General features: G+C 38.4%; 1 protein-coding gene across 3 annotated transcripts in view; it reads right to left on the reverse strand.

Moving 5' to 3' along the window:
- LOC104239441 (uncharacterized) overlaps positions 1-26,263 on the reverse strand; it is a 29,583-nt gene extending 3,320 nt beyond the window's left edge. Inside the window, exons 1-13 of one of the 3 annotated variants that reach the window (XM_009794068.2) lie at positions 25,784-26,263; positions 22,382-22,557; positions 21,240-21,393; positions 21,017-21,069; positions 13,189-13,332; positions 12,944-13,048; positions 12,735-12,860; positions 11,738-11,938; positions 11,192-11,298; positions 10,930-11,092; positions 10,697-10,762; positions 6,246-6,339; positions 4,408-4,520 (exon numbers count right to left, since the gene is read on the reverse strand). In XM_009794068.2, the coding sequence (XP_009792370.1) occupies positions 4,408-4,520; positions 6,246-6,339; positions 10,697-10,762; positions 10,930-11,092; positions 11,192-11,298; positions 11,738-11,938; positions 12,735-12,860; positions 12,944-13,048; positions 13,189-13,332; positions 21,017-21,069; positions 21,240-21,393; positions 22,382-22,557; positions 25,784-26,117 (1,836 nt within the window). In that variant the 5' untranslated portion in view covers positions 26,118-26,263. Of the gene's footprint in view, positions 1-4,407; positions 4,521-6,245; positions 6,340-10,696; positions 10,763-10,929; positions 11,093-11,191; positions 11,299-11,737; positions 11,939-12,734; positions 12,861-12,943; positions 13,049-13,188; positions 13,333-21,016; positions 21,070-21,239; positions 21,394-22,381; positions 22,636-25,783 lie in introns of all 3 variants that reach the window. The other 2 variants (XM_009794067.2, XM_070174571.1) reach the window with 2 other exon arrangements.
- Between the last annotated feature and the right edge of the window lie 272 nt (positions 26,264-26,535).

Raw genomic sequence — 26,535 nt, forward strand, 5'->3', positions numbered from 1 at the left:
GATTAGGGTTATTTACTACTATTTAACTATCAAACTAACATTCCCCCTCAAACTGGTGTATATAAATCATATGTACCGAGCTTGTTACATATATAACTAATACGATGACCAGTGAGGGACTTGGTGAAAATATCAGCAAGCTGATCATTCGACTTCACAAATTTTGTAGCAATATCTCCCGAGAGTATCTTTTCTCTAACAAAGTGACAATCAATCTCGGTGTGTTTAGTTCTCTCATGGAACACTGGACTTGACGCAATATGAAGAGCAACTTGATTATCACACACAAGTCTCATCTGACTAATCTCACCATGTTTCAACTCCTTGAGCAACTATTTGATCCAAATTAGCTCACATGTGGCCATAGCCATTGCTCGATATTCTGCCTCTGCACTAGACCGAGCAACCACATTCTGTTTCTTGCTCTTCCAAGACACCAAATTTCCCCCTACTAAGACACAATATCCAGACGTATAACGTCTATCAGAAGGTGATCCTGCCCAATCAGCATCTGAGTATCCAACGATCTGTTCATGGCCTCGATCCTCAAATAATAAGCCTTTGCCTGGAGCTGATTTTATATACCGAAGAATGCGGACAACTGCATCTCAATGACTATCACAGGGAGAATCCATAAACTGACTCACAACACTCACAGGAAAGGAAATGTCAGGTCTAGTCACTGTGAGGTAATTTAATTTACCAACCAACAGCCTATATCTTGTTGGATCACTAAGAGGATCCCCCTGTCCCGGCAGAAGTTCAGAATTCGGATCCATCGGAGTGTCAACAGGTCTACAACCTGTCATTCCTGTCTCCTCAAGAATATGTAAGGCATACTTCCGTTGTGAGATCACAATACCTGAGCTAGACTGAGCGACCTCAATATCTAGAAAATACTTTAATCTGCCCAGATCCTTAGTTTGAAAGTGCTGAAAGAGATGTTGCTTCAACTTACTAATACTATCCTGATCATTGCCAGTAATAACAATATCGTCAACATAAACGACCAGATAAATACAGAGATTTGAAGCAGAATGTCGATAAAATACAGAGTGATCAACTTCACTACGAGTCATGCCAAACTCCTGAATAACTGTGTTGAACTTACCAAACCAGGCTCGAAGAGACTGCTTTAGACCATAGAGGGACCGGCGCAACCGACATACAAGGCCACTAGACTCCCCCTGAGCAACAAAACCAGGTGGCTGCTCCATATAAACCTCATCCTCAAGGTCACCGTGAAGAAAAGCATTCTTAATGTCCAACTGATAGAGAGGCCAATGGCGAACAGCAGCCATGGATAGAAAAAGGCGGACTGATGCAATTTTAGCCACGGGAGAGAAAGTATCACTGTAATCGAGTCCAAATATCTGAGTATACCCTTTGGCAACAAAACGAGCCTTAAGTCTATCAGCCTGGCCATCTGGACCAACTTTGACTGCATACACCCAATGACAACCAACGGTCAATTTGCCCGAAGGAAGAGGAAGAGGCTCCCAAGTACCACTCGTATGTAAAGCAGACAGCTCGTCAATCATAGCCTATTGCCATCCGGGATGAGACAGCGCTTCACCTGTAGACATAGGGATGGAAACAGAGGACAAATATGACACAAATGCACAATGGGATGATGACAGACGATGGTAACTTAAGCTGACATAATGAGGATTAGGATTAAGTGTGGACCGTATACCTTTTCGTAGTGCAATCGGTTGATTAAGAGGAGACAAGTCCGCAGTATTAGCAGGGTCAGGTGCAGGACGTGAATTAGCTGGGCCTGATGCTGGGTGCGGACGACAATGATAAGTCAGGAGTGGTGGAGCTGTAGAAAGTTAAACTGGACTAGGTGGTGGCACTGTAGCTATAGTTGGTGGAACTGGACTAGGTGGTGGCACTGGACTCGATGATGGCACTGAACTAGGTGGTGGCACTGGACTCGGTGGTGGCACTGGAGCTATAGCTGGTGGAGCTGTAACTGGAACTATAGGTGGTGGAGCTATGGAGGAAGATGAATGGGAGATAGGGACTGAATCTCCAAAAGAAGGAACTGGTAGCACCTCAGAAATATCTAAGTGATTAACTGCACCTGTGAAGTATGATTGGGTTTCAAAGAAGGTAACATCAGCAGACATAAGAAATCGCGGAAGGTCAGGAGAATAACATCGATATCCCTTTTGCGTTCTCGAGTAACCCAGAAATATGCACTTAAGAGCACGAGGAGCTAACTTATCTTTTCCTGGAGCAAGGTCATGAACAAAGCACGTACTCCCAACGACACGGGGTGGAAGAGAAAACAAAGGTAAGTGGGGAAACAGGACAGAGAATGGAACTTGATTTTGGATAGCTGAAGATGGCATACGATTAATAAGATAACAAGATGTAAGAACTGCATCCCCCCAAAAACGCAACGGAACATGAGATTGTATGAATAGGGTACGAGCAGTTTCAATAAGATGTCTATTCTTTCTTTCAGCTACCCCATTTTGTTGGGATGTGTACGGACAAGATGTTTGATGAACAATCCCATGGGAGTTCATAAACTGCTGAAATAGGGAAGACAAATACTCTAGGGCATTATCACTACGAAATGTGCGGATAGAAAACCCAAATTGATTTTGAATTTCAGCGTGGAAGGTCTGGAAAATTAAAAAACAACTCAAATCGATTTTTCATCAAAAATATCCAAGTTTACCTGAAATAATCATCAATGAAACTGACAAAGTAGCGGAATCACAAGGTAGAACTAACCCGACTAGGACCCTAAACATCAGAATGGACTAAAGTAAAAGGTGACTCTGCTCGATTATCAAGACGCCGCGGGAAATGGGAGCGGGTATGCTTACCGAGCTGACATGACTCACACTCTAAAGTGGACAAGTGAGATAAGCCAGGTACCATTTTCTGAAGTTTTGACAAACTGGGATGTCCTAACCGTTTATCTAATAAATTTGGTGGATCAGTAACGGGACAAGTTATTGGAGGAAGACAAGATGTGAGTCATGTGATTTTGCAAGGATAAGGTAATAAAGTCCATCTGATTCACGTCTGGTACCAATGATCCGCCCTGTACTGTGTTCCTGTATAAAAACAAGGTCATCAAGAAATAAAACAGCAGATTTAAGTGATTTGGCTAAGTGACTAACAACTATGAGATTAAAAGGACTACTAGGAACATAAAGAACTGAGTCTAAAGGTAAGGAAGGAAGTGGACTTGCTTGACCTATTGCAGTTGCCATGGCTTGAGACCCATTAGCTATTATGACTGTTGGAAGAGATTGGGAATATGAAATACTAGTGAAAAGAGATTTGTTACCAGAAATATGATCAGATGCACCTGAATCAATGACCCAAGACTCAGAAGTTGAAGATTGGGAGACACAAGTCATGCTACTATTTGTTGGAACGGAGGCTAATTCTGAAGATGTCTGTTTACGTGTTTTGTACTGAAGGAACTCAATATAATCCGGTAAAGAAACCATCTAGATTGGATCCAATGCATTGGATCCAACGGATTGTGAGTTAAAGGCTTCTGATACGAATGCCATTATATATTGTGCCGGAAAAAAAGCAGAATTTTTCAAGGAATTATTGTTCTCGCCGGAAAACTTACTGTTCACGCCGGAAAAATCTCAAAGTGCTCGGAATAAAAAAAAAAAGTATGGGTAGGCTCGGAATTGTTGTGCGACCAGGCTGTCCTGAAGAAGCTCGGCCAAAAAATGGCCGGATGAAGCCTCACGCGCCGGCGCGTGACGACGGAGACTCGCCGGAAAATATTTTCCGGCGGAGCGTGAGGGCGCGTGGGAGGTGGTCTGCCGGAGAAGTTTTTACGGGTTGGTCGCCGGAAGCTGATCTACTTCGTGGTGGTGTTGGTTTTTGCACAACACCGATGAAAATTGGTTTTTTCAAGAAAACAGCCCTAAAAGGTCGTCGTAATTGAAGCACGACGACTGTTTTGGTTGGGTTTTCTTTCTCGGATGTTTTCTCACTGCCGCTCCGATACCATGTGAGAATGCACGGGAGAAAATATTATTGATTAATTAATGACAATGATACAATGAGCCCTATATATATATATAATACATGTCCTACTCCTAATACATATGGGATTAGGGTTATTTATTACTATTTAACTATCAAACTAACAAGGGTAACCTTCGATCCACTTCACTGTAAAAGATATTGACTATCATGCCTGAGTTTTTCTAAAGTTTATTTTTCCCCAATGAGATGTGAGATTATTAAGTCAAAACATTATTTCCTTCACAAGCCAACTACCAGATAAAACGGTAAACAGAATAAGCTCAGTGAACACCATTTTAAATATGATGTTTAATATGTCAAGGGACAACCAGTAAGGTCAATTACAGTATGACTAGAGACCGAATGTATAAGGCGGTAAAATACCGAATGCAGAATTTTTCTCGTAGCAGCAGAATTATCAGAGAGAAGCTTCCAAACAACATATGGAAATGCAGCGTCGAAAGTTTTGAAACATGGATCTCCAGCCACCGCCAATCCTGAGAAGATGAGTGGATGTTACAGATATACAGTTATATTGGAACACAATAAGTATAATGTTAAAAATTCAATCCCACAAGGAACCCGCTCTAAGAGCAATTTTTGAGACAAAACGAAGAACTGGTTGTACCTTCAAAACACACGCACATTCAGATTGGAAGAGGGAGAAAAATCATTAATGGTGAATTTTTGCATTTTTATTTTTGATAGGCAAAGGTTCACTTCATTAACGTTCACACACCAAGGATAGCAACCACGTTATACATCATCTACAGCATTTCTTCTCTATACAATGCTACAATTGTTGAATTTTTTGATACCCATGAATGGTATTTTTTCCTAAAAGAAACTCTTCTTAAGTGGACTGGAAATAAGAACTCTCTCTTTTGATCTTCTCAGCTCTATTGGGTTGGGACCAGCACAAGGATAATTCTAGTAAATGGAAAGGTCACTCAGATGGGATTTTCTCTGTTAGGTCTTGCTATAGATTATTGACTTCTTGCAACACTAACTCTTGGCTTTGGAGGATGACTTGGTAAAACAAAGCACCTTTGAAGTTTTCTTCCATTTCTTGGCTGGTGACAGAGGATGTAAGATAACTTCATGTGAAAAATACCCTGAAGAGCTATGTCATCACTTTTTTTTCCCTTTTGCACTGTAAGATCAATTATCAGATCTGGAGCATATTCACTGCAATCTTTGTCATGAAATGGACAATACCACAGTATATTCTGGATTGTTTACACAGTTGAAACAGAGTTGGACTCAACAAGATTTGGAATACCATACCTTCGGTCATTTGGTGGACAATTTGGACAGAAAGAAACAACAGTTTTTTTAAGGCAAACAGAGGAATATACAGAACATGAAGCACAGATGTATCTTTTTGCTAGTTTTTTGGTGCAACCTAGTCTATGTAAATAACATAGATTTCCTTAGATATAATCTGGAAATTGCACAATATGTAGCTTTTATGCACTGTCTTACTTTTGCTCGTACTATCATAAAATTTACCTTTACTTCTCCAAGGAAAAAAAAAAAGGCAACCACGTTATACATCAGAATTACAACAGAAGCTAAATTATAGGTTCCATGGAAAGATAGGAAATTAGGGGCTGCTGCAAGTTGTAGGTTTAGGTTGGGTTTAGGTTAGTTTTAACCTTTTGTAGGTTGTTTTATTGGGATTCGGGTAGTATTTACATTAGCAAATTTTTCAACTTAAAATGGCACCATTTCAAAATGCTATGCAGGGATTACCTACTTATAGGGCATTTTTTGTCTTTAGATATGTTTATCTAGGTATTGTTAATTACACACATGCTTACTCCATATTCAACCCCTCAAAAAAAAAACATTAACTTCCGTAAGTTATAATGGTACACTAGTGCAGAGTTCAATACCGGAAACCAAATAATGCATATGCAATATTTTATGATTGAAATCAAACATTGCATTAGCTATATAAAGATTATATTAGTAATACAGGGCTTTATGTTGCTATCTAGTTATGCTAAATTTTATGCCGAGATTTTTATCTCCTTATACAGCCAAGCAAATGACCCATTTAATTAACACCCCCTTGGTTTCATATGGTTATCAGTTTTAGTCAAGATCAAATGAAGCATAGATCTTTTTGCTGTTTTGATTCTAACTAAATTCTTACCTTACTTATCAAAAAGAAAAAGGGGAGTTGTAAGAAATATGAGCTTGGCATGCTTATCTACCTTCTAATGACGCAAGAGAACGAAGCAGGAGGGTGAAGTATGGTGGCATGCGGAAATGATACTTGAATGCTACAGACACTATTTTACTCAAAACCTGCAAACACACATCATAATAATCAGCCATATAACAATATGAAGGTAAGAAGCAGAGGTGTACATAGTGCTTCTTCACTCTTATAACACTATTTGACTTTGATTATATTAAGCCTGTGCTGAAATCAAATGAAATGTTCAGCGAATTCAGGAAGGAACAAATGACATTAATGTATACCTATGATCTTACAGAGCATACAAACAGCTGCATTTAAGTTGTGACTAAAAATATTTGTAAAGAAAAGAATTCCACTGACTGTTACGGGGAAGGATGAGTTTTCTAATTCACCAGCTATGAAAGCATTTAAGTACATAAGTATGTGCGACCAATAATCTCCACCATTGATATCTTAAAATGTCGCACAGCACATTCGGTACAAGGATTTGGTTCTAGATAAGGTCAGAAAAGAGTTACCCAGTACTTGTTATGATTTTTTTAAGCACTCTTGTTAAGGCCAAAATCAGGGTAAGTGCTTCTAAACCAAGGAAGAGGAAGCCAGTAGTATCAAGGGATTGTCATATTAGATATTAGGTGGCATATTCTCTCGCATATAACCTTCTCTCATGTTTTTCCTGATCCCTTCTTCTTCCTTTCTTAGCACAAAAACGATCACTCTACTTCACTTTTCCCTGTCCTAGCCATCCTTACAGAAATGAGGTTTTAGTTCCATAATGATCTATGGCACTAGCATATTTCGTGGTAACAAAAATGTTACTCTGATATCTTCTCTCCCCAACATGCCGCCCCAAATAAATTCTTTGTCATGCTGATGCCACCTTACCTTCAGTGTGTCTATTTTTCTAGCCTTGTCCTACCTCCAATTGAACCAGTTTCCCTCTCCACAACCGCCATGGCAATTTTTTAACTTTTTTCTGCTATCTTCATTTTCAGATATTTTCCGTTCCCCCATTCTTTGTAATTTCTTTTCTTTACATTCTATTTTTAGATATTTTTATCTCCGTTTCGTTTTGAATCACTAAGTTATTTTTTATTTTTCATTTTGCTGAATTCGCATGCCTAATATAACTATTGGCTTTATAATTAAGAAAAACCGATGTTTATAACTAATTTTTAATAGGTACTCCCTCCGTTCCAATTTATGTGAACCTGTTTGACTGGACATAGAGTTTAAGAAAAAATGAAGACTTTTGAAATTTATGGTCCTAAACAACTCAAAAAGGGGTCCACAATATTTGTGTGGTTATAAAAGCTTCTCACTAAGGGTAGAATTGAGAATTCAAGTTAAATTGTTTCCAAATTTAGAAAGGGGTCATTCTTTTTGGAACAGACCAAAAAGGAAATAGGTTCACATAAACTGGAACGGAGGGAGTACATATTATTGATGTCAAAAAGAACAGCACTAAGAAAGTGCTGTCATTACATCCAAAAAAGGAATGGAAAAAAAAAAATAAAGGAACCCCTCCACTGTCAATACAAAAGCTTCTATAAGCTGTAACAAAAGTTCATCACTAACCAATTCCATTTTACAGCAAAAGGTTAGCACCATAATGCAATCAGATTTAACTTTAACAATAGAGCTCTCTTGTCCTCAAAACATCTTCTATTTCTCTTTCCATATACACCATACTGTATACAGGCAGCTATGGTATCCCAAGTCTTCTTCAGGTTCTTGGATAGCCCTTTTCTGTTCCAGGCTTCCAGCATGAAAGATGTTCAGCAGCTCTTTTTCCATAGCCCACTTTGATCCCAAAATTTAAGGCACATCTGCCAAATCTGTGTAGATATAGAGCAATGTAGGAAAAGATGGTTAACTGATTCTGCCTCTATTCCGCACATGTAGCATCTATTGACTAGTTGTATCCCTCTCCTTTGTAGATTGTCTTTAGTCAACCATGCTTCTTCCTTGACCAACCACATAAAACACACGACTTTAATCGATGCCTTAATTTTCAAAATCCTCATCCATGGGCCAAAAGTAAGCTGATTAGCATCTTGTAGCATGAACTGACTGTGAGTGAACCATTGTCCTGCCCTCTCCAGATTAACTGATCAGCATTGTTGTCAAAACCAGAAAATGAAGATAAAAGATTGAAACTTTTGTAATATTTCTAACTTCCCAGTCATTAGGATTTCTTCTAGAGAGAATGTTCCAACTATTACCCTCCCTGATTAGTGCTAAAGTAAGTTTGGTATCTCAAGCTAGAGATATTTTTCTTCCATGGCCACCTCTTATTGCAGTAGTCCTGAGAAAATGATAGCCAAAGAGCTCCAATGTTTCTCCAAACACTCAATGAGGTGGGGACCCATCTTTGAAATCCATTCAATCATTTGACATACTTCACAGTGACGACCTTTCTCCATGAAGTATTGTTTTCATCATTAAATCTCCAACACCATTTCATCAAAAGACTCCTATTTTGCATTTTTAGATTCTTGTACCCAAACCTCCTCCTTTTTGTGTGGTGACAGAGCTCTATTTGACTAAGTTAAAGGTTTTACAATCTCTATTCCGTTGCCAGAGGAAGTCTCTTCTCAAACTTGTCCATTCTCTTTTCTACTTTAATAGGCATTGGAAAACAAAGACGTAACATATGCCGGCATTGCGTCCAATACACTATTAACTAGAATCAAGCGTCCCCCAAGAGAAAAATATTGTTTCTTCCAATTGGATAGTCTCTTTTCATATTTTTCAATCACATCTTGCCATATAGAATCAGCTTTGTGTTTTGCCCTAAAGGCAATCCTAGATATACTGTTGGGAGACTTTCTGTGTGAAGGCAAAGAATAGCTGCCAGGTTGTGCAATTGTACTACTGAATTGACTGCATTTAGCCTGCTTTTTGCCCAACTGACATGATGCCCTGCAAATAGCCTCAAGACATTAAAGATCAATCTCAGATACCTTAGTTGTCTCACTTCTTGTTCGTCAAAATTGAGTGTATCCTCAGCATATAGAAGATGTGTTGGAGAGATCACTTTGCTGTTCTCTACTCATCATAAAGCCCTTGATCCAGCCTTAATTTACTGCAAAAATCATCATTCCACCGAGTCCTTCCATCACCAACAGGAATTGGATTGGAGATTAGGTCTCCTTGCCTCAACCCTCTTTGCGAAGAAAAGAATCCTTGTGTGGTGCCATTAATAGGAATAGAGAGTCGAACTGTAGTGATGCAATGCTAAATCCAATTTTTGCTACTTCTGTCAAAGCCCAAATCTACAAGAACATTGAGAAGGAAGCCCCAATTAACATGATCATATGCCTTTGCAATATCAAGTTTGCACATTATGCCTGGTTTCCTATCCCTCATTCTAGAGCGAAGACGGTCATTTGCAATTAAAGCTGCATCCATAATTTGCCTCCCTTTCAAGAAAGTCATCTGTATGTTGGAAATCAGCTTTGGCATAACTCTCACTCTAATTTTTTTGTGAGCAACTTAGTAAAAATCTTGCAGAAACTTCCAATAACCCAATAGGCCTAAGGTCCTTCACTTCCCTGGCTGCTTTTTTCTTAAGAATCAAAGCTATGTAGCATCAGAACTCTTCTCAAATCTCTCCCGTTGTTCGGAGTAGTCAATAGCTTTCATAAAGTCTTCTTTTACACTTCTGGAAGAAGCCCATTGTTCACTTACAACCAATCCAATTTAAAGGGGTAGCAACTTGGCCTTAGTATGTCCCCTTACCGAAGACCCATTACAATTTATACTGAGAGAATTAAAAAGATTCTTGAAAAAGTTGACTAATTATTACTCTCCCCGTCATATTTTATGTGAAGATGTTTGGCTAGGCACGGAATTTAAGAATTAAAGAAGACTTTTGACATGTAAACCAGATATATACAAAGTACCAAAATAATCCTTTTAAATGAATGGTAGTGAGAGTTTCATGTCTTTTCATTTTTCCTCTCCTAGAAGAATAAACTTTCATATCAATTGGGTCCCAACAAATCATGTCATTAAGTGTAAAACAGGGATGCTAAACAGTTTCCAAAAAGAGAAAGGTGGCATTCTTTTTGTGAGACTAACAAGGAAAGTGTCGCATAAAGTGGGACATAGGGAGTATAAGCTAAAGAACATGGTTAGTGGAAATGCAATGGAAATGCTATAAATGGACCAGCTTGGTTTGGATTATTTCACCTCATTGACTTAGGTTTTCGTTTTGTTTCTGGTCTAATCAGCTCATTAATCACAATAAGTGTTCAGATATCACAAGGAAAAGACAAATTTTGGAGCTATTACTTCCAAAAGAAAACTGATTATAAACAATACACATAATTACTACTCTATATACTCAGAAACAATTTTCAAAAAACAAGCCAACTAGGCTCTGTGCACTGCTACCATCCACTTAACATGAGAAAGCAACACAAGTACTACAGCTGATAAATTTATAATCCTTACCCGACTAAACTTGATGTCAGGAATTTCACCCTTAAATTCAACTTCCCCTAAAGCAACTTCCAAATCCTGGTTAATTTTTTCGAAAAAGAAGGTGATGTTAGTAGCCTATAGAGCTGATATCCATTTGAGCTTAAAGCAGTTGGCTTTAAAGATATGCATCGGATACTTTTATGCACCAGAACACCAAAAGATTGAAAAGTAAAAAATGATGTGCTAAGATATGTAGATAATACCATGGTGACGAGGCGTAAATTAGTCCCCGGCGTAACAACATCCATTTCAGTTAGATCAAGCACAAGAGATCCCCAATCACCATTTACAATGTGCACAATAGATGCAAGCATAGCATACTGATGCTTCCTTTTCATCCGACAAAGCAAGCCAAAATCAAGAAACCTACAACAAGGGAGAGTTCGATGGGAGCAATAAGTACAACATTCCAACTTCTTTGCGTCTAATAGAAAATTGATTATTCAGCAGAAACTATAAAGATACCCTATTTGTGCTGATGATGTGTATCTTAAATTTCCAGGATGTGGATCAGCATGTATTAACCCAGTGTCAAGGAGTTGAATTAGTGATGCCTGCACTCCTTTGTTAACCTAGAGCAGTAGTTGATAGAGAAGAATCTATCAGCATGAAAGGATCAACGATATTAGAATGATGCATCTCACATCATGCCATGCAAAAGAAGATAGTTCCTTAACCTTTCAAGATAACTACTCAAGTCTACTTTCCATTTTCTTTTCCAGATTGGTAGAGGAAAATCAGCTGAAAGTGGGTACCTAACATAACCACCTTTGATCGCATTGTTCTTGCCATAATTCATCAATCACAAAGATGTACCATTTTGCTGACTCCTTTCTCTCTATTAATTTCGAATTCCCACAGCTTTATCTAAAGATCGTTAAAGTTCTTGATCTATATAACATGTTGACCTTGAATTAAGCACCTTAGTAAATGCTTAAATAGCTTCACAATAAGGATAATAATGTCTTGTTCTCAGTAAAGTAAAGAATGATTAAACAAAACTAAATGCACCAGATCAAGCAGACGGTGTTTAGCTTCACTTTGGCGCCCCTCTCCATGTGTTGATTGATGAACAACAGAATCCTCGGTGGATATCATCATCAAATCAGTTGGACTCTCACCAACCAACCATTCCATAGTCAAAACTCTCTTTCCACTTAGACCTTGATAAACATTTGGAACACGGATGAAAGAATATCTAGAATGAACTTCCTGCAGTAGATGTTTGACAAGAGATAGTGAAAGACAATAACTAGAGCATATTCTCAGTTATTCATTGAAAAGGAACGAAAAAACAAATGTAGGAAAGAGTCTCATAGCTAGAGCATATTCTCAGTTACTCATTGAAAAGGAAAAGAACATACGTAGAAAAAAGTCTCAGCTATGATTCAGAAGAAAAGGATTGAACTCTCATAAGAAAAAATTGTATGTGAAACCAAGCAATTTAGGTTGGAGCACCATAATTTCATGGCAAAACTGTATGCGCTTGTTGGATAATCACTTCAAATAAACTCCAACTTCAACATGCGCCCAAAATCAACTAAATAAGTAACAAGGAAGCAAGGTCCATGTTAGTATCTTACTTCAGTGCATCAGAATGGCACATTGCTTTTTTTATATGAGGGGCAGATCAATGTCAGACATGCTTGTCTTTGTCACAACAGCAATCACCACACTTGAATAAAGGAAAGTTGAGATATCATCTTAAATTTGAAGGCATTACATCAACCAACAGTGAAAAAAATATGTGAAGCTTATAAATAGCTTATAAATCTTGCAGACAAGACCAAGGACCACAATCGTGGTTTAACATCTAAATCCATCAAAAGCATATGCAATTAGCTAGTAGGACCTTCATTTATGCTTTTACTGCTTTTGATTTTTATCTAACTGACTTCTCCCTGTTTTCTTCTTATTTTTCTTGCTTTTTCCTTCGTTTTTTCACTTCATTTTTTTTTTTTTTGCTTATGGAAGGGAGGAGGAGGTTGTACAAACACCGATCAAATACCTTAAACTCCAAAGCATTTTCAGCTTCCGAGGTGTAATCTAACTCCCCAACCAACCCTTTTCCGAGCTCGTCTGCATATAGACGAAGATCATTTTTCCTTTTGGCTATCTTCCGCACGAGTCCAAGCTGAAGCAATTAATTGCTAGGTTAGTCTTGAATTCAATGATTATACGGGGAAAAAATCTGGCACGGGTAATTTAGACACGAACCGCAACACGAAGAATATATACATCCCGAACTACTACATGGTGCAAGTCTGGTCGCTGAACTTTCACTGCCACACTTGAACCATTGAGTGTACTCCCTTTATACACCTATACCGTATAAAGACAATACTATTAATAAACAATTTTGTGATATGCTTCATATCTTCGATACGTAAAAGAGTGCACAGTGAAATATCCTACAATTCCAAATATCAAAACCATCTACAAAACAGAGATTAAAAAGCCACCTGACCAAATGAAGCTGCAGCAACAGGTTCTTCAGAGATGTAGCTAAAATATGTCGTAACAGGAGAACCCAAATCTTCCTCAATGATCTTCATGGCCACATCCCTGGGGAAAGGTGGAATTTGATCATGGAGCTCAGACAGTGCCTGTAATCACCATTCAAAGCAAAGATGAAAATAGAACACGATCTACCATCTTTATATGTTTCATGTTTACAAAGAACATGGATACAGAACTCTAAGTGGCAGGTGTGGCACTGTATAATCTTGTCGCACAACAATTCTGCTTTTCATGGAAAAACTAATGAGGAAAAAAAAAAGCAAACTGTAACAAAGAACCCAACTGACCTAAATATGTAACTTGAAAGCAGGAAGCACTCTGCTCCTGGGGTGGTGGAATTGTGACCCCACAAGCTTTTCATTATTTCGTCAGATTCTAGTTCAAATAGAAATAACATGTAAGCATAGCAGGATTTCTTTTTTATTTTTTTATAACATGGCATAGCTCTGGTTGTGGCACAATAAACAGCAAGAAGAAATAGACCTGCTTGCTCATGTTAAAACAATCTACTTGAATGCACCATTAGGATCAAGGATATATGTTTATTTCTAATCCAGATATTTATGTTGAGAACCAGCTAGCGCTACTGTGGGTCCTCTGTTCAGGTTTCTACTTGGGGAAAAGGTCGGAATTGTCCTTGTACTTCGCAAAAAGGTCTATATTTATCCTCCGTCAGAAGTTGAGGTCAAACCATCAAACATACCCTCACTGTTATACTTTTGGGCCAAAATGCCGTTACTTACTAACGGACAACTATTAAAGTCTAATTAGTTTTTAAATGATTGTCATGTGTCAGCTTAATTTTAACCCGACCATATTAGCCACATTTACCACCACCCCTCCCCTTCATTTTGTTGCCTGTGTACCCACCCCCAAGAGAAGGCAAGCTTTACCCACAGATCAATCAACAGCTCTGCACTTTATGAACCTAGGCGCACTCATTCTTCAAACCCAAATCTCCCTTCTTATCAATTCTCTTAACTTCTTCTTTACTTGCCCAAAATCTCCTCGTTTTTCTCCGAATATCTATATGTACTCTCTCCAGTCTTCACCTACTCTGCAATCTAGAAGTTCTTAGGAGAAAATTGCTCTTAAAATAGTAGAAACAACAATTGACGAGAAGCAAAACCACTAAAATGTTAACATATAGGAACACAGAGAAAGAGATAAAGACCCAGCTTTATGGTTTAAGCATTTAGAATAGATGACCACAGGTAATTTTAAACAATGAAGAATTATGTAGCCATGGCGGAACGAAGAAGACAACAATATAACTAAAGCTACCGCATCTATTTCGCAAGAAATCCAACTTGGCTTAGCATTTTCACACTGATTCGACATGGCTCCTTGAACCCCATTGTTGTTACTGTTCATTTGGGCGTTCATCTCCACTGATTTCGCTCTGTATTCTGTTCCTTTATTCTGATGGAAGTTAGTCACGGTGATGAAGAGGGATTTTTTTTGGGAGAGAGACTGAAAGTGGTGTTGATGAAGGTGGTCTGACTGTAAAAATAGTGGTGAAAGTTCTGGTAGAAGGTAGTAGACCAGCGGTGAAGTAGTGGTTTGTTTTGGTGTGAAGGTGGAGGGGAGTGGAGGAAGCTGGAAATAAGGGAATAACTAAAATAGAGCAACGTGTCAGCCTCTAGTATTAATCAGCACAATCAGAGATAATTAAGACTCAAACAAAGGCCTGTCAATAAGGGCATTTTTAGCCCAAACGTATACCGGCGAGGGTATGTTTGACCCCAACTTCTAACGGAGGACAAATGTAGACCTTTATGCAAAGTACAAGAGTATTTGACCTTTTCCCTTCTACTTTAGTCCTTGATAAAGAATTGGACCTTGGGCTTAACTCAACCTCAAAAGCTAGCTCATGGGGTGAGGATTGACCAAGCCATATAAAGGAGACCACTTCATTAGAAAACACTTCATCTTGATTTTCTACGCAACTTTCTTTACACCAGAAATGAAACAAAAGTAAACACTTCATCTTGATTTTCTGTAAAGAATTGCTTCTGTCTTCCAAAGTTCTTAAATTTCTCTCCTTCCAGACTGTCCACCATATGCACGCAGGAACCAATCGCCACCATTTCTTCTGTCTCACTATACCACCATTGTAATTCCAACACTTCAACAGTTCACAAGTGTTAGCTGGCATGCTCCATTTAAGGCCCACAATATTAAGAAAGAGTTGCCACAGTTGGTCAGTAAAAGGACAATGACGAAACAAATGGCTATTAGTTTCTATAGTTGTACCACATAATAGGCATCTACAGCATAACTGAAAACCTCTTCTTCTCAAGTTCTCTTGGGTTAGACAAGCCTTTCTTGCAACTAACCATGAAAAGCATACCACCTTGAAAGGTGCCTTTACTTACCAAATATACCTCCAGGGCCATTGTTCTAACTGTTGATTTGAAGCAGCAATTAGAGTATATGCGGATTTGACCGTAAAATTCCTACTCCTGCAAAAGTTCCAACATAATTTATCTTCAGTTTCTCCAAGACCTTGGAATTGTTCCAAGATATTAAAGAAATCCACAACACTCTCTAATTCCCAATCATTCAAGGCCCTTCTAAAAGTAACATTCCATACTTGCTGATCCCAAGCAGTGTCTAAAGTGGATGTAGGCGATGTTGCAATGCTGAAAAAATCAGGAAAAAGTTCTTTGAGAGGACCATGTCCTAACCAGTTATCACTCCAGAAAAGTGTTTTCCTTCCATTACCCACCTTTATGGTTGTATTATCAGCCAGAGTATTCCAGTGAAGTCTGATTGACTTCCATAACCCAACCCCATGTGGACTATTAACAATGTTAGCACCATAGTCTATTTTGTCCATACTTGTCACAGATGACCTTTCTCCACAAAGCATTAATCTCCAGATTTTACCTCCAAAGCCACTTCAAGAGTAAACTCTGATTGTGGGCTTTAAGGTTCCTAATGCCCAAGCCCCCTTTGTCTTTGCTTGTGATAAGGGAATTCCAGTTAACCAAATGAATAGCTTCCTTCTCTCTGTTTCCTTGCCATATAAAGTTCCTTCTTAGTGCATCAATTCTTTTCCTTACCTTGCTTGGTAAGGGAAACAAAGACATTACATATGTAGGAAGTGCATCCAAGACACTATTAACCAATACCACCCTCCCACCCAAGGATAAATACTGGCTCTTCCAGATTGACAGCCTCTTTTCACATCTTTCAAGAACCCCATTCCATATTTCTTGTGCTTTGTTCTTGGAGCCTAGAGATAAACCCAAATATATAGTTGCTAGAGAACCCACCTCACATCCCAGTATTGCTGCTAGGGCCTGGATATCATCCACTTCTTTAACTGGGAACAACATGCTCTTCCTCCAATTTACATGGAGCCCTGAGACTGCTTCAAATATAACAAGAATGACTCTTAGATATTTTAGTTGATCCGCTTTTGCCTCACAAAAAACTAAAGAGTCATCAGCATATAGAGGATGGGTGATCTCCACACTATCTCCCTCCCTGTTTGAAGCTTTAAAACCTTTCAACCAACCATTGTTGTTTGCATTTCTTAACATTTGGTTCAATACTTCCATAGCAAAGAGGAAAGAAAAGGTGATAAGGGATCCCCTTGTCTCAAATCTCTCTCAGAAGGAAAAAAGCTCTCACCATTCACCAAAATGGAAAATCTGACTGTTTTGATGCAGAAAGATATTCAGTTGATCCACTTCCTACCAAAACCCATATCCTGAAGAACTTTGAGTAAAAAGTTCCAATTAACATGATCATAGGCCTTCTCAACATCAAGCTTACAAAGAATTCCAGGAACCTGCCCTTTAAGTCTGGAGTCCACATATTCATTTGCAAGAGGATTTTTTCAAAAGCTCAATCTTCTTCCTCTTGCAACTTTTTCCTGATTTTTCAAGCTCCCCCCTTCCACTCCTTTAACTTAACTTTCAACATTTTGAGTTTATAAGCCAGAATATAATCTGGCCTTCCAGTGATCTCATATGAATTCCACCATCCTGCCACCCTCTCCTTAAACCCTTCCACTTCCATCCACCAATTCTCAAATTTGAAATAAGATTTTGAGAAATCCCATTCCTCACATTTCAGAGAAATAGGGCAATGATCAGAGACAATTCTAGGAAGAAGAGACTGTAAATTCCTCGTCCCACTCAGCTGAAAACAAGAATCTATCGATTCTTGAAGAATAATCATGATTGTTTCCCCTATCCCAAGTGTACCTACCTCCCAATAAAGGAGGGTCAACAAGCTCTAGATTTTTTATAATTTCTGAAAAATCCCTCATATCTCTAGTAATACCCCTGCTATTCTTCCTTTCAGTAGCGTATCTAGTAATGTTAAAATTGCCACAAACCACCCAAGCACCTTCACAAACTCCTCTAATCGCACCCAGCTCCCACCAAAGCTCCTCTCTCTCCCTTCAACAGTTTGGGGCGTAAACCCCAGTAAGGAACAAAGAGAAATTCCTATTCAGAGAAGAAATTTTACGGGAGATGGAATGTAACCCAGTATTAACTAATTCCCCAGCTCACACCCTTTTGTCCCACATAATTAGAATACATCCACTCCTCCCATTAGACTCTAAACCTACATAGTCTGCCCATCTGTTGCTACACAAAGACCTAACCACCGCGCCATACTCCCCTTCCATCTTTGTTTCTTGAAAACAATAGATATCTGCTCTCCATTCTTGCATTAAAGATTTTATCACCATTCTCTTTTCAAAGTCATTCAAACACCTCACGTTCCATGAAATAATTTGTACCTTCATCAAGAACTGCTAGAGTTGTTTGTTCCCCTGCTCCTTGATCCACTTTCTTTGAATTTGATTTGATGCTAAATTGTAGATTCTTGACTTCATTCATCCCCTTTTGTTTTGGGGTAGATGGGTTAGAACCACTAGTTTCCTTTCGCTTCTCGTGCCTCTTCTTGTCCAATTTGATGAACAGAGACCAGGCCTCCCATTCACATCCCTGAAAGTCCATCCCAAACTGCTTGCTTAGTTTAATGACATTTCGGTGAACCTATAATGAAGCTTCTAACTCAGCCATCTGAATTTGAACATCTAGCGGTTGGACATCTTCAATTGGCAGTGTTGAGATTGTTCCACTCGAATTAATTGTAGCCCAGAATTTTCTTGGTTTTCTATGCCCGTTCCCTCGATATCCGGCCCTGCATCATAGAAAGTTTCTTCGTTTCCTTCAGAAATTCGAAGAAGATTTTGACTCTGATAACTAACATGAGCATCTTCTTTTGCAACATCGGCTGAATCCACCATTGATAAAGAGTCGCATGACTTCGAAGCTTGGTTAGCTTTGATCTCAACAAGGAAAGAATCCACTATATTCAGTGGTCTGGGCTCTAGAGGGGTGAAAGAGCACAAAATTTGGTCTGGCCTAATTTCCTACCTTTGGGCCCGGCCCAAATCCGATTCTTTAGCCCCAAGAGACGGTCCATTTAAAACTAAATCCTCCACGTGCTCAGCATGCCCTAGCAACAATCCCAATTTGGAATTAGATGACTCCCCTTGTCCCCCCCCCAAATAACCAGCCATTACAAGACTGGGCTTTTGTGGGTTAATCAAAAATAATTCTGGCCAATTCCTTTCTGCAATATAAATGGCCTTTGAACCAGGCCCAAACATGAGTCTTTGGCCCCAGAGTTTGTTCTGGCAGCAACAGGAGCCTCCACGTGCTCTGCATGCCCCTTTAGCTGTCCAATTTTAAAATGTGACACTTCCCCATGCTCTCCCACGTGACCAGCCACCCTAGCCCCTATATCTTCTGCCACCAGATGTGACTGTACACAGACCATAGCCCTAGAATCCCTTTCCTCAGTAATCCTCCGATCAACAGTCACCGTCGGAGTAGATTCACACCAAATTGGCATGGAGAAAACCAGACTGTCGTTTTCCACTTCAATGCATTTGGGAATTTTGTCAATTGGCCCTCTTACTCTGATTCTTGCCCATTTCAGATGGTTTTTGAGAAGCGTTTCTTCTTCTGTTTCTACCCATCCGCCGCATTTTATCCCTATCTCCTCCATGACCTCCTTTGACCATAAATGTAAAGGTAAGCCGATAACCCTAATCCAAAGAGACTCACGAACGAGACCTGCCAAAGAGCAGCGGGCCTCCGGCGACCACCAAATCAGTTTGATGGGTTCTTGTCTCCATCTCCACACCCCAATCATATCTTGTTCTACCATCTTCTTGCTGGAAAATTCAAAAAGAAATTGTTGCTCGTTTAGGTCATAAATCTGGACACTGCAAGGTAACTTCCATCTATCTGCGACCCATCTTCTTAGCTCCGACCTAGTAGGAACTTCTGTCTTCCCAGCAAAGGATCCAACCAAACATCTGCTGAGAGTGTCATTATCTGTTAAAGCAACAGATCCAAGGATGCCGATACGCTGACTTTGATGTACGAAAGTGAGATTCCCCTGCTTAGGTTGCCATTTGCTCTGGTTAGTTGCTTATGCATATGTGATCTCCTGGGATTTGGGATTGAGGATTCTGCACAGCTACGTTGACTGGGTTTTCGAGGATAAACTTCTCAATTTTTGCAGCTATGCCTCCCCATCCTTTGTTAGGAGACAGTTCAGGAATTATAATGACTAATTTCCTCTCCCCTTGAACTGCCACAATACTTATGAATCTACCATATATGTTGTACTTTTGAGAACAGAAGTAGTTATGTAGATGATCAGTTAATTTCCAAGCAGACGCCATGTGCATTAAATCGCAAATCCACAGCATTGCCTTCGTACTAACTGTCATTCTACGCATTGAATTCCTTCTCCTTTCAACCCAATCGTACCACCTTTCGGAACCCGAGAAGTCCTCAGAAATATCAAAAAAATTGTCCCCAGACGTGAAAAAAATCTTTTTAACACTGTTACCATAATCACGAACCATGTTTTAATCAAATTAGAACAGATTCAAGAAAAAACTCAGTTCCTCCAGTGATCTCCGATGATCAGAAAGCTTCCTAACAGCTTATTCGTACATTCTCATTTTTGATACTTGCCTTTTTTTGGAAGAATCGGAACCAACTTTCAACTTTTTTTTTCTGGAAGTGACTTTCAACATTACATCAAGGGGTCGTTTGGTTCCAATATGGGATATCCAGGGATTAATAGTCCCAGGATTATAATTATCTGACATCCAATGTGAATAGCAAATACCAAGTTTTTAATATAAACTTCTACAGGTATTAGCTAATATCTTTAACCAAATATGGGATAAATGTAATTCCAAATATTATCCCGGGATTAGTATCCCTATCCTGATAACCAAATGATCCCTAAAAAACTAGCCTAACCATCCTCCCAAATGTATAATTTCTTTATATATATATACACGGTAACTGGTAAACCCCACCCTATTACCCAGAATTTGAACAGTGGTTATTCCATACTTTTGCTCCCTTGGCAACTGAAACCCCCAACCTTATGGTTTGAGGTGAAGGGTCCATATCACTAGGCTATTCTCATGTTCACATGTATGAATTCTCTTGATCCCCAATTTTTCTTCCAGATTATTGTACCTTCTATAGATTTTAATACTTAAAAATATCAGATCATCGGTGATGTTAATCCAATTGGATTATACAGATGGAGATTACATATAACACTACTCAAAGGGGAAGAAAAAGCACAACCAACAAATCCTATACATTACTTGTAGAAAATAATGCATATCAACTATGAAGTTTGACAAAATAACATTGGTGAAAGAGTAGCATAAAGGACATATGTGTACAAACTAACCTTTGAAATATCAGCACCAATTATGTCGGGCCTTGTTGAGAGGGACTGACCAACTGCGCAACAAGAAAAATAGCATTAAACTGGTATCTGTTGATTAGAAACGAAATACACTTAATATGCAATTCATCAAATAACTTCAAACCAGAAAAAGAGAATACAGCAATAGTTCATTGAGAGCACTGGACAATAACAACCGAAAATTAAGGTAGTCCTCAATACTTACTCTTGATAAAAGTAGGCCCAAGGTTTAGCATTGTTTCCTTTAAAACCTTCCCAAAAATGTAGTTTGAATTTTCCTTCTCAACATCTTTATTTGAAGTGGGGAGAAGTCCTGATAATCTAATTTGGATTGCAGCCGAAGTGAAGGCAACAAATACCTTACAAAACATAAAGCCCCGTAAGATTGCAATTTTACAGATTTACCTTGTTAACAGCTCTATTATGCAGAGGAATCAGATAAGGTAATAACAAATGTTTCACAGAGTCATGGGTTGCCTAAAACTAGACATAAGCCATGAGGTCAAAATCATTGCCTCTCTTTCAGGTTTACCATGATATTAGTAGCAAATATACAGTCATAGAGAAGTCATAAAACCTACGCTTGACAAGTGTTCCCCGTTTGACCTGCTTCAGCATATAGCATTCTTATTGTCAGCTACAATGAGACACATAGTACATGTGTTACATATCTTCTAGTATAAACTCTAACTGATTATGCCAAATGCAAATTGCTAGTCACTTTGTGGAGATTCAACTAGAAAAATATAAATTGATAGAGTTAGAGTTAAAGTTAAAAATGGCTATTTAAATATTAAGACAATATTGGTTGAGCTAATATCAAGGAAGAGGAGTGTAATGAAGAGACACATTAAGCCCTATCACTACTCAAACTAATAGTAAGAAAGTGGAGACAATTCTGGATTTGAATGGTAATGGATGATTAGTTATGAGAGACCATTGAAGTTTACCATAATGGGTTAGAGTTTTATTACTGGTAAAGATAACCACATCTCAGATGTGCATGCAGTAAAAGAAATAAGAAAGGAACTCACGGCTACAAGTTAATCATATGATATGAGGTATATACGTATTTGAGGTCTAGACTTAAGAACAAGTCTAGGATAACTCCAGAAAACCCTGGCTCAAAGACTAAACCAAAAGCAGTAACTTCCAATTGTTGCCAAATTGCTCCCACAAGGTTGCTGACAAATATCCTTCAAAATGAGAGAGGACTCGAGATGCGTGAAAATGTGTACTCAGGTAGACGTATAATGCGAAAAATGCAAACAGGTTGTTGACCATTAACCCAATTTGACCGATTGAACAGGAGAGATGAACCAAAGCCAAAATAATACTCTTAATTACCTCGAGCAGACGAAGAGCCACCACATGGGGTCTCAAATTGAAATATTCCGACACTTGTTCTGGATCATATGTTTCAGGAAGTGGCTTGGTCCATCGCTTTGATATGCAGTAGAAATAATTAAGATATGCCTCCAACGCTTCAATATCAGCCACAAACAATTCCATGCCAGATAGTTCTGCTAAAAGATGCCAAGCTTCAATGTCAAACATCGTTGAACAAGGAATGCATTAAGTTTATTTTACTGTCTAACAACCTGAAAATGGATACAAGTAATAAGCATTACCCCGGCACACCACACACAAAGACAATTAGCAATATATTCCTAGATCTATCACAGAGAAACAAACTGGTTGCTGCGAGCCTGGTTTAACATACTTTATAAGGAGAAAGGTAAAATTTGACCTGGTCTTCCCATCGACCTTAAATAGGGAAAGGATCCCCTCCTGTGGATTTTGCTCCATTACTCTTCAATGGAGTTATGGGTGTGTCAAGTGCTTAAAATGGCTATGAAAGATTCCAATCTTGCATTATAAACTCAATTTATTTTTTCACTATTCGTTTAGAACTTGTTTCTTCTTTTCTTGTGCAGTAGCAATAAAATACAACTAGTTCTTTGTTTCTTTTCTTTCGTTTATTATTTTTGTGCTTGATTATTATTTTATTTTTTAATTACTTAGTGTATTAAGAAAATAAATTATTATTTAATTTGTCTAAGATGTTAAGATACGTTTATTTTAAGTTAATGTACAGAATGTAAGATCCAAACCTTTAAAAGTGATTTTTAAAACGTGCCACACATTCATTGAAGAGTGACTGAGAAAACTCACTCTAGTGGATCCTTTCCCTATGCTAACTTAAATTGGCCAATGGACCACATCAACTCGTGCTCAAATATTTTAGTTTTCGAGGCCAGTTTTCCGGTAAAAAGATTTAGTGGAATCAAGCAATTGTTGAAAAAATAGTCATCTTACTCTCTGACCTTACTTAATTTTATTGAGAAGGGGAAGAACTTAAATCTTTTCTCTGACCTTAACTTAATGATGGAAGAACTTAAACCTTTTCTTAAAATAGAAACCCCTATGATGAGCTAACTTGGCGTAACGAATACAACCACCATATGGGCTCATATATGATTTTACTCTTATCAATAAGTTTAAGCATGAGCTGTTCACAGTCGGTCAGTGCCCCCACCCCACCAAGGCCTTAGAGAAAAAAATTCTTTTGTTTTGAACTTCATAAAACTCTCAACAATGTCCCACAGGCCATCAATTTTCTTTTTGGCCAGCCTTCTCCCCCCCCCCCACCCCCCACAAACCCATAGGTCATCAGTTGCTTGGCTACTGATGTACATACTTTTGTTACACTTTCTTAGTGCCATTTTAATACAATTATTACCAGTTTAAAGAAAAAGCCTCAACAATCTCAATTTTTATGGGTAAACTGTATTGGGTGGGTGCCATGTCGATATGTGGGTTATAAAAATAAAAGAACAATTAATTGCCATGCACCACTTACTACATACAAAAACTTCCGTAGGAACACGACTTAGGTGATAGACAGAGTACAGTTGATGAACGTCTTTATCAGAATATTTTGCTTCTCGCTTCGGTCAATTAGCAATAATTTTTCTGCGGACTTCCGCAATCTGTTTCATGTGGCTTGGCAAGGAAATATTGAGTCGTGAGTCAAGTCTAAGGTCCTCCCACTTCTTTCAAGCGATATGCACCAAACAAACATAATGGAGACAGATTTGGTAGTTCCTTCTTCAATTTTTCTCTGCTATACTGGCCTACTGGGACCCTAAAGAACAAAGGTCTTTAAAATTTACCATATAGCCATTTTACTCCATCATCCACAAAAATCTGACATGAGCACTCTGCAATCCACTCACCGAATAGTAAGATAATTGGAGTGTCTTCTTATTCCAATTTACCCCTGAAGGTAGTACTACTGTCCCACCCTTCCCTGCCCAAAAAATAAAAATAAAGCATAAAAGTTGAAATAAAAGAGACCTCAGGCTCTAATGGAACGCTAAGGGCACTCTCATGCACATTCTAATTGATAAAACTACCTTGAAACCTAGAACGGACTAAAAGGAGCAGAATATTATAAAAGCCATGATTCTTGTTGAAGTAGCTAGGAGAAGACTGGAGACTTTACAAGACAATGGATGGGATGTGTTTATCCATTTGCTATCTGTATTTCTTATCAAGTATGATATTTTGGTACCTAATTTAATGAGTCATATGTTAACTCTGGAAGATAATGGCATAAACCTACTGTTATACTATCTTACATTTTTATTGTGGTGAAATATTTTATAAAATTATTGATTGACAATTTTAAGAACTCAATGATGGTTTTGACAAGGTGAAAATTGCTTCATGTAACTCTTGTTTGCATGGATTCATTTTCTAGTTTTGGCATCAAGAATACAATGAGAATGACTGAATTATATCCTAGTATTGAGTTTAGTTTGACTGCTCTTGATCAACTTGCGACTTACATTATTGATGTTCATGATATCCATGAAAGATTTTCCAATCTATATGGACTTTGTGATCTTTCAAGAAAGTTAGTGCTGACAAAGAAGCATTTAAAATTTCCTTTTGCATTCCACTTAGTGAACTTGTTTTGCTTCTACTGCCACTATATCCGTTGAAAGAGCTTTTTCGACAATGAAGTTTATCAAGAATCGAATTGATGATGAACTTTTGAGCAGTTGTGTGGTGTCTTATGTAGAAAGAGATGTATTTAATAGTATTTCTAACGATGTTATTGTTAAAAACATTTTAAAAAATGAAAACTCATCAAGTACGATTGTGATAATGTATTTAAATTTTCACTAGTAAAATTGTGTTCCTTAGGCTTTTTCACGTGTTTACTACTTTATATTTTGAATCCCGTTGGTAAAAATTCTGCCTTCTCCACCGGTTGACAAAGGCCCAGTAAGAAACTCTTCTTTTTTCCAAATGGTGCTATCTTGTGAGTCTTTTAAGCAAATACTACTAGACAAATGATTTTCTACCTCATTTTCAACTCTATATTACTCTTTTTTTTTTAAGTCCAATCACATCATGCTCCTATAGAGACTAATTCAGACACACTGTGCTACCTATTTCTTCAGTTTTTAGGTCATGGAATTCCCACCCTGACGGAGTTTTTTTTAAAATAACTAGAAAGGGGGAAAAAAGGGAAAAAATAAAGTACCTTGTTTAAACTTTTACCTTATCAAAAAAAATAAGTACCTTGTTACTGCGTAAGAGCACAGGCATTACATCAATCACATACTCGGCATTACATAACACAGATTTACACATAACAAAGCATAACATGTTATAGTCCCAGTAAAATTAAATTCCAAGTAAACCAACAAAAAAAAGAATGGAAAAAAGAGGCACCTGGGTAGCGAGGCTGGGGCCAGGAAGGAGCGTCAGAAACTGTTACAGCGCTCCGCGGGTCCTCAACATGACGAAGCCAAATGAAATTATCAAGGGACTTCGTAAGTTTCGGAATGCCAAAGGCTTTGTTAGCCCATTGCATCCCCTTGCCAATTCCCCTCTTTATAAACTCCGCGTCCTTTTTAACCACCTCTGTTACGTTCCCAATAGCATTCTGTTCTAACTTTTGCTTTTGGGTCTTGCTATTTTTCCTTATTGTGCCGGAAGAAGCCCACACTTTATGTGAAGGAATTAGAGGTGTCAATGGTGCTGCTAATGCTGCAGCAAATACCATTTTGGACCTCAATACTACGAAACAGAGAATTCTACTTTTGGGGATAATTCATGGGGAAAGTAGAGGCAGTGGAAAATGGAAGAGGAAGCAAGTGTATAGTGAACGGAAGTGACGGTCTGTGCCTTGTTTGGTTCTGGGTTCTGAAATTTTGTGGCTCTGGTCGACTGTTGGTTTGGTGTACGTGGAGTGTAGATTAATTCGTTTTCAACCCCTGAAGTTTAGGAAAATGTGGAAGACCATTCAAGTTTGAGAAACTACACCTGACTATCCCTTTAAACATTAAAGTGGGAGCAAAGTACAAGTTTTTAAATGGAACTTTTTCGATCAAATTTTATGCCGATTGATGCTTCGATTGTCATATTTTCTTTTGATTCCTCTATATATTTTGGAAAGAATAGTGAATAATCATTGGTCAATT

This window comes from Nicotiana sylvestris, chromosome 5, assembly GCF_000393655.2.
Source record: "Nicotiana sylvestris chromosome 5, ASM39365v2, whole genome shotgun sequence".
Classification (NCBI taxonomy): domain Eukaryota; kingdom Viridiplantae; phylum Streptophyta; class Magnoliopsida; order Solanales; family Solanaceae; genus Nicotiana; species Nicotiana sylvestris.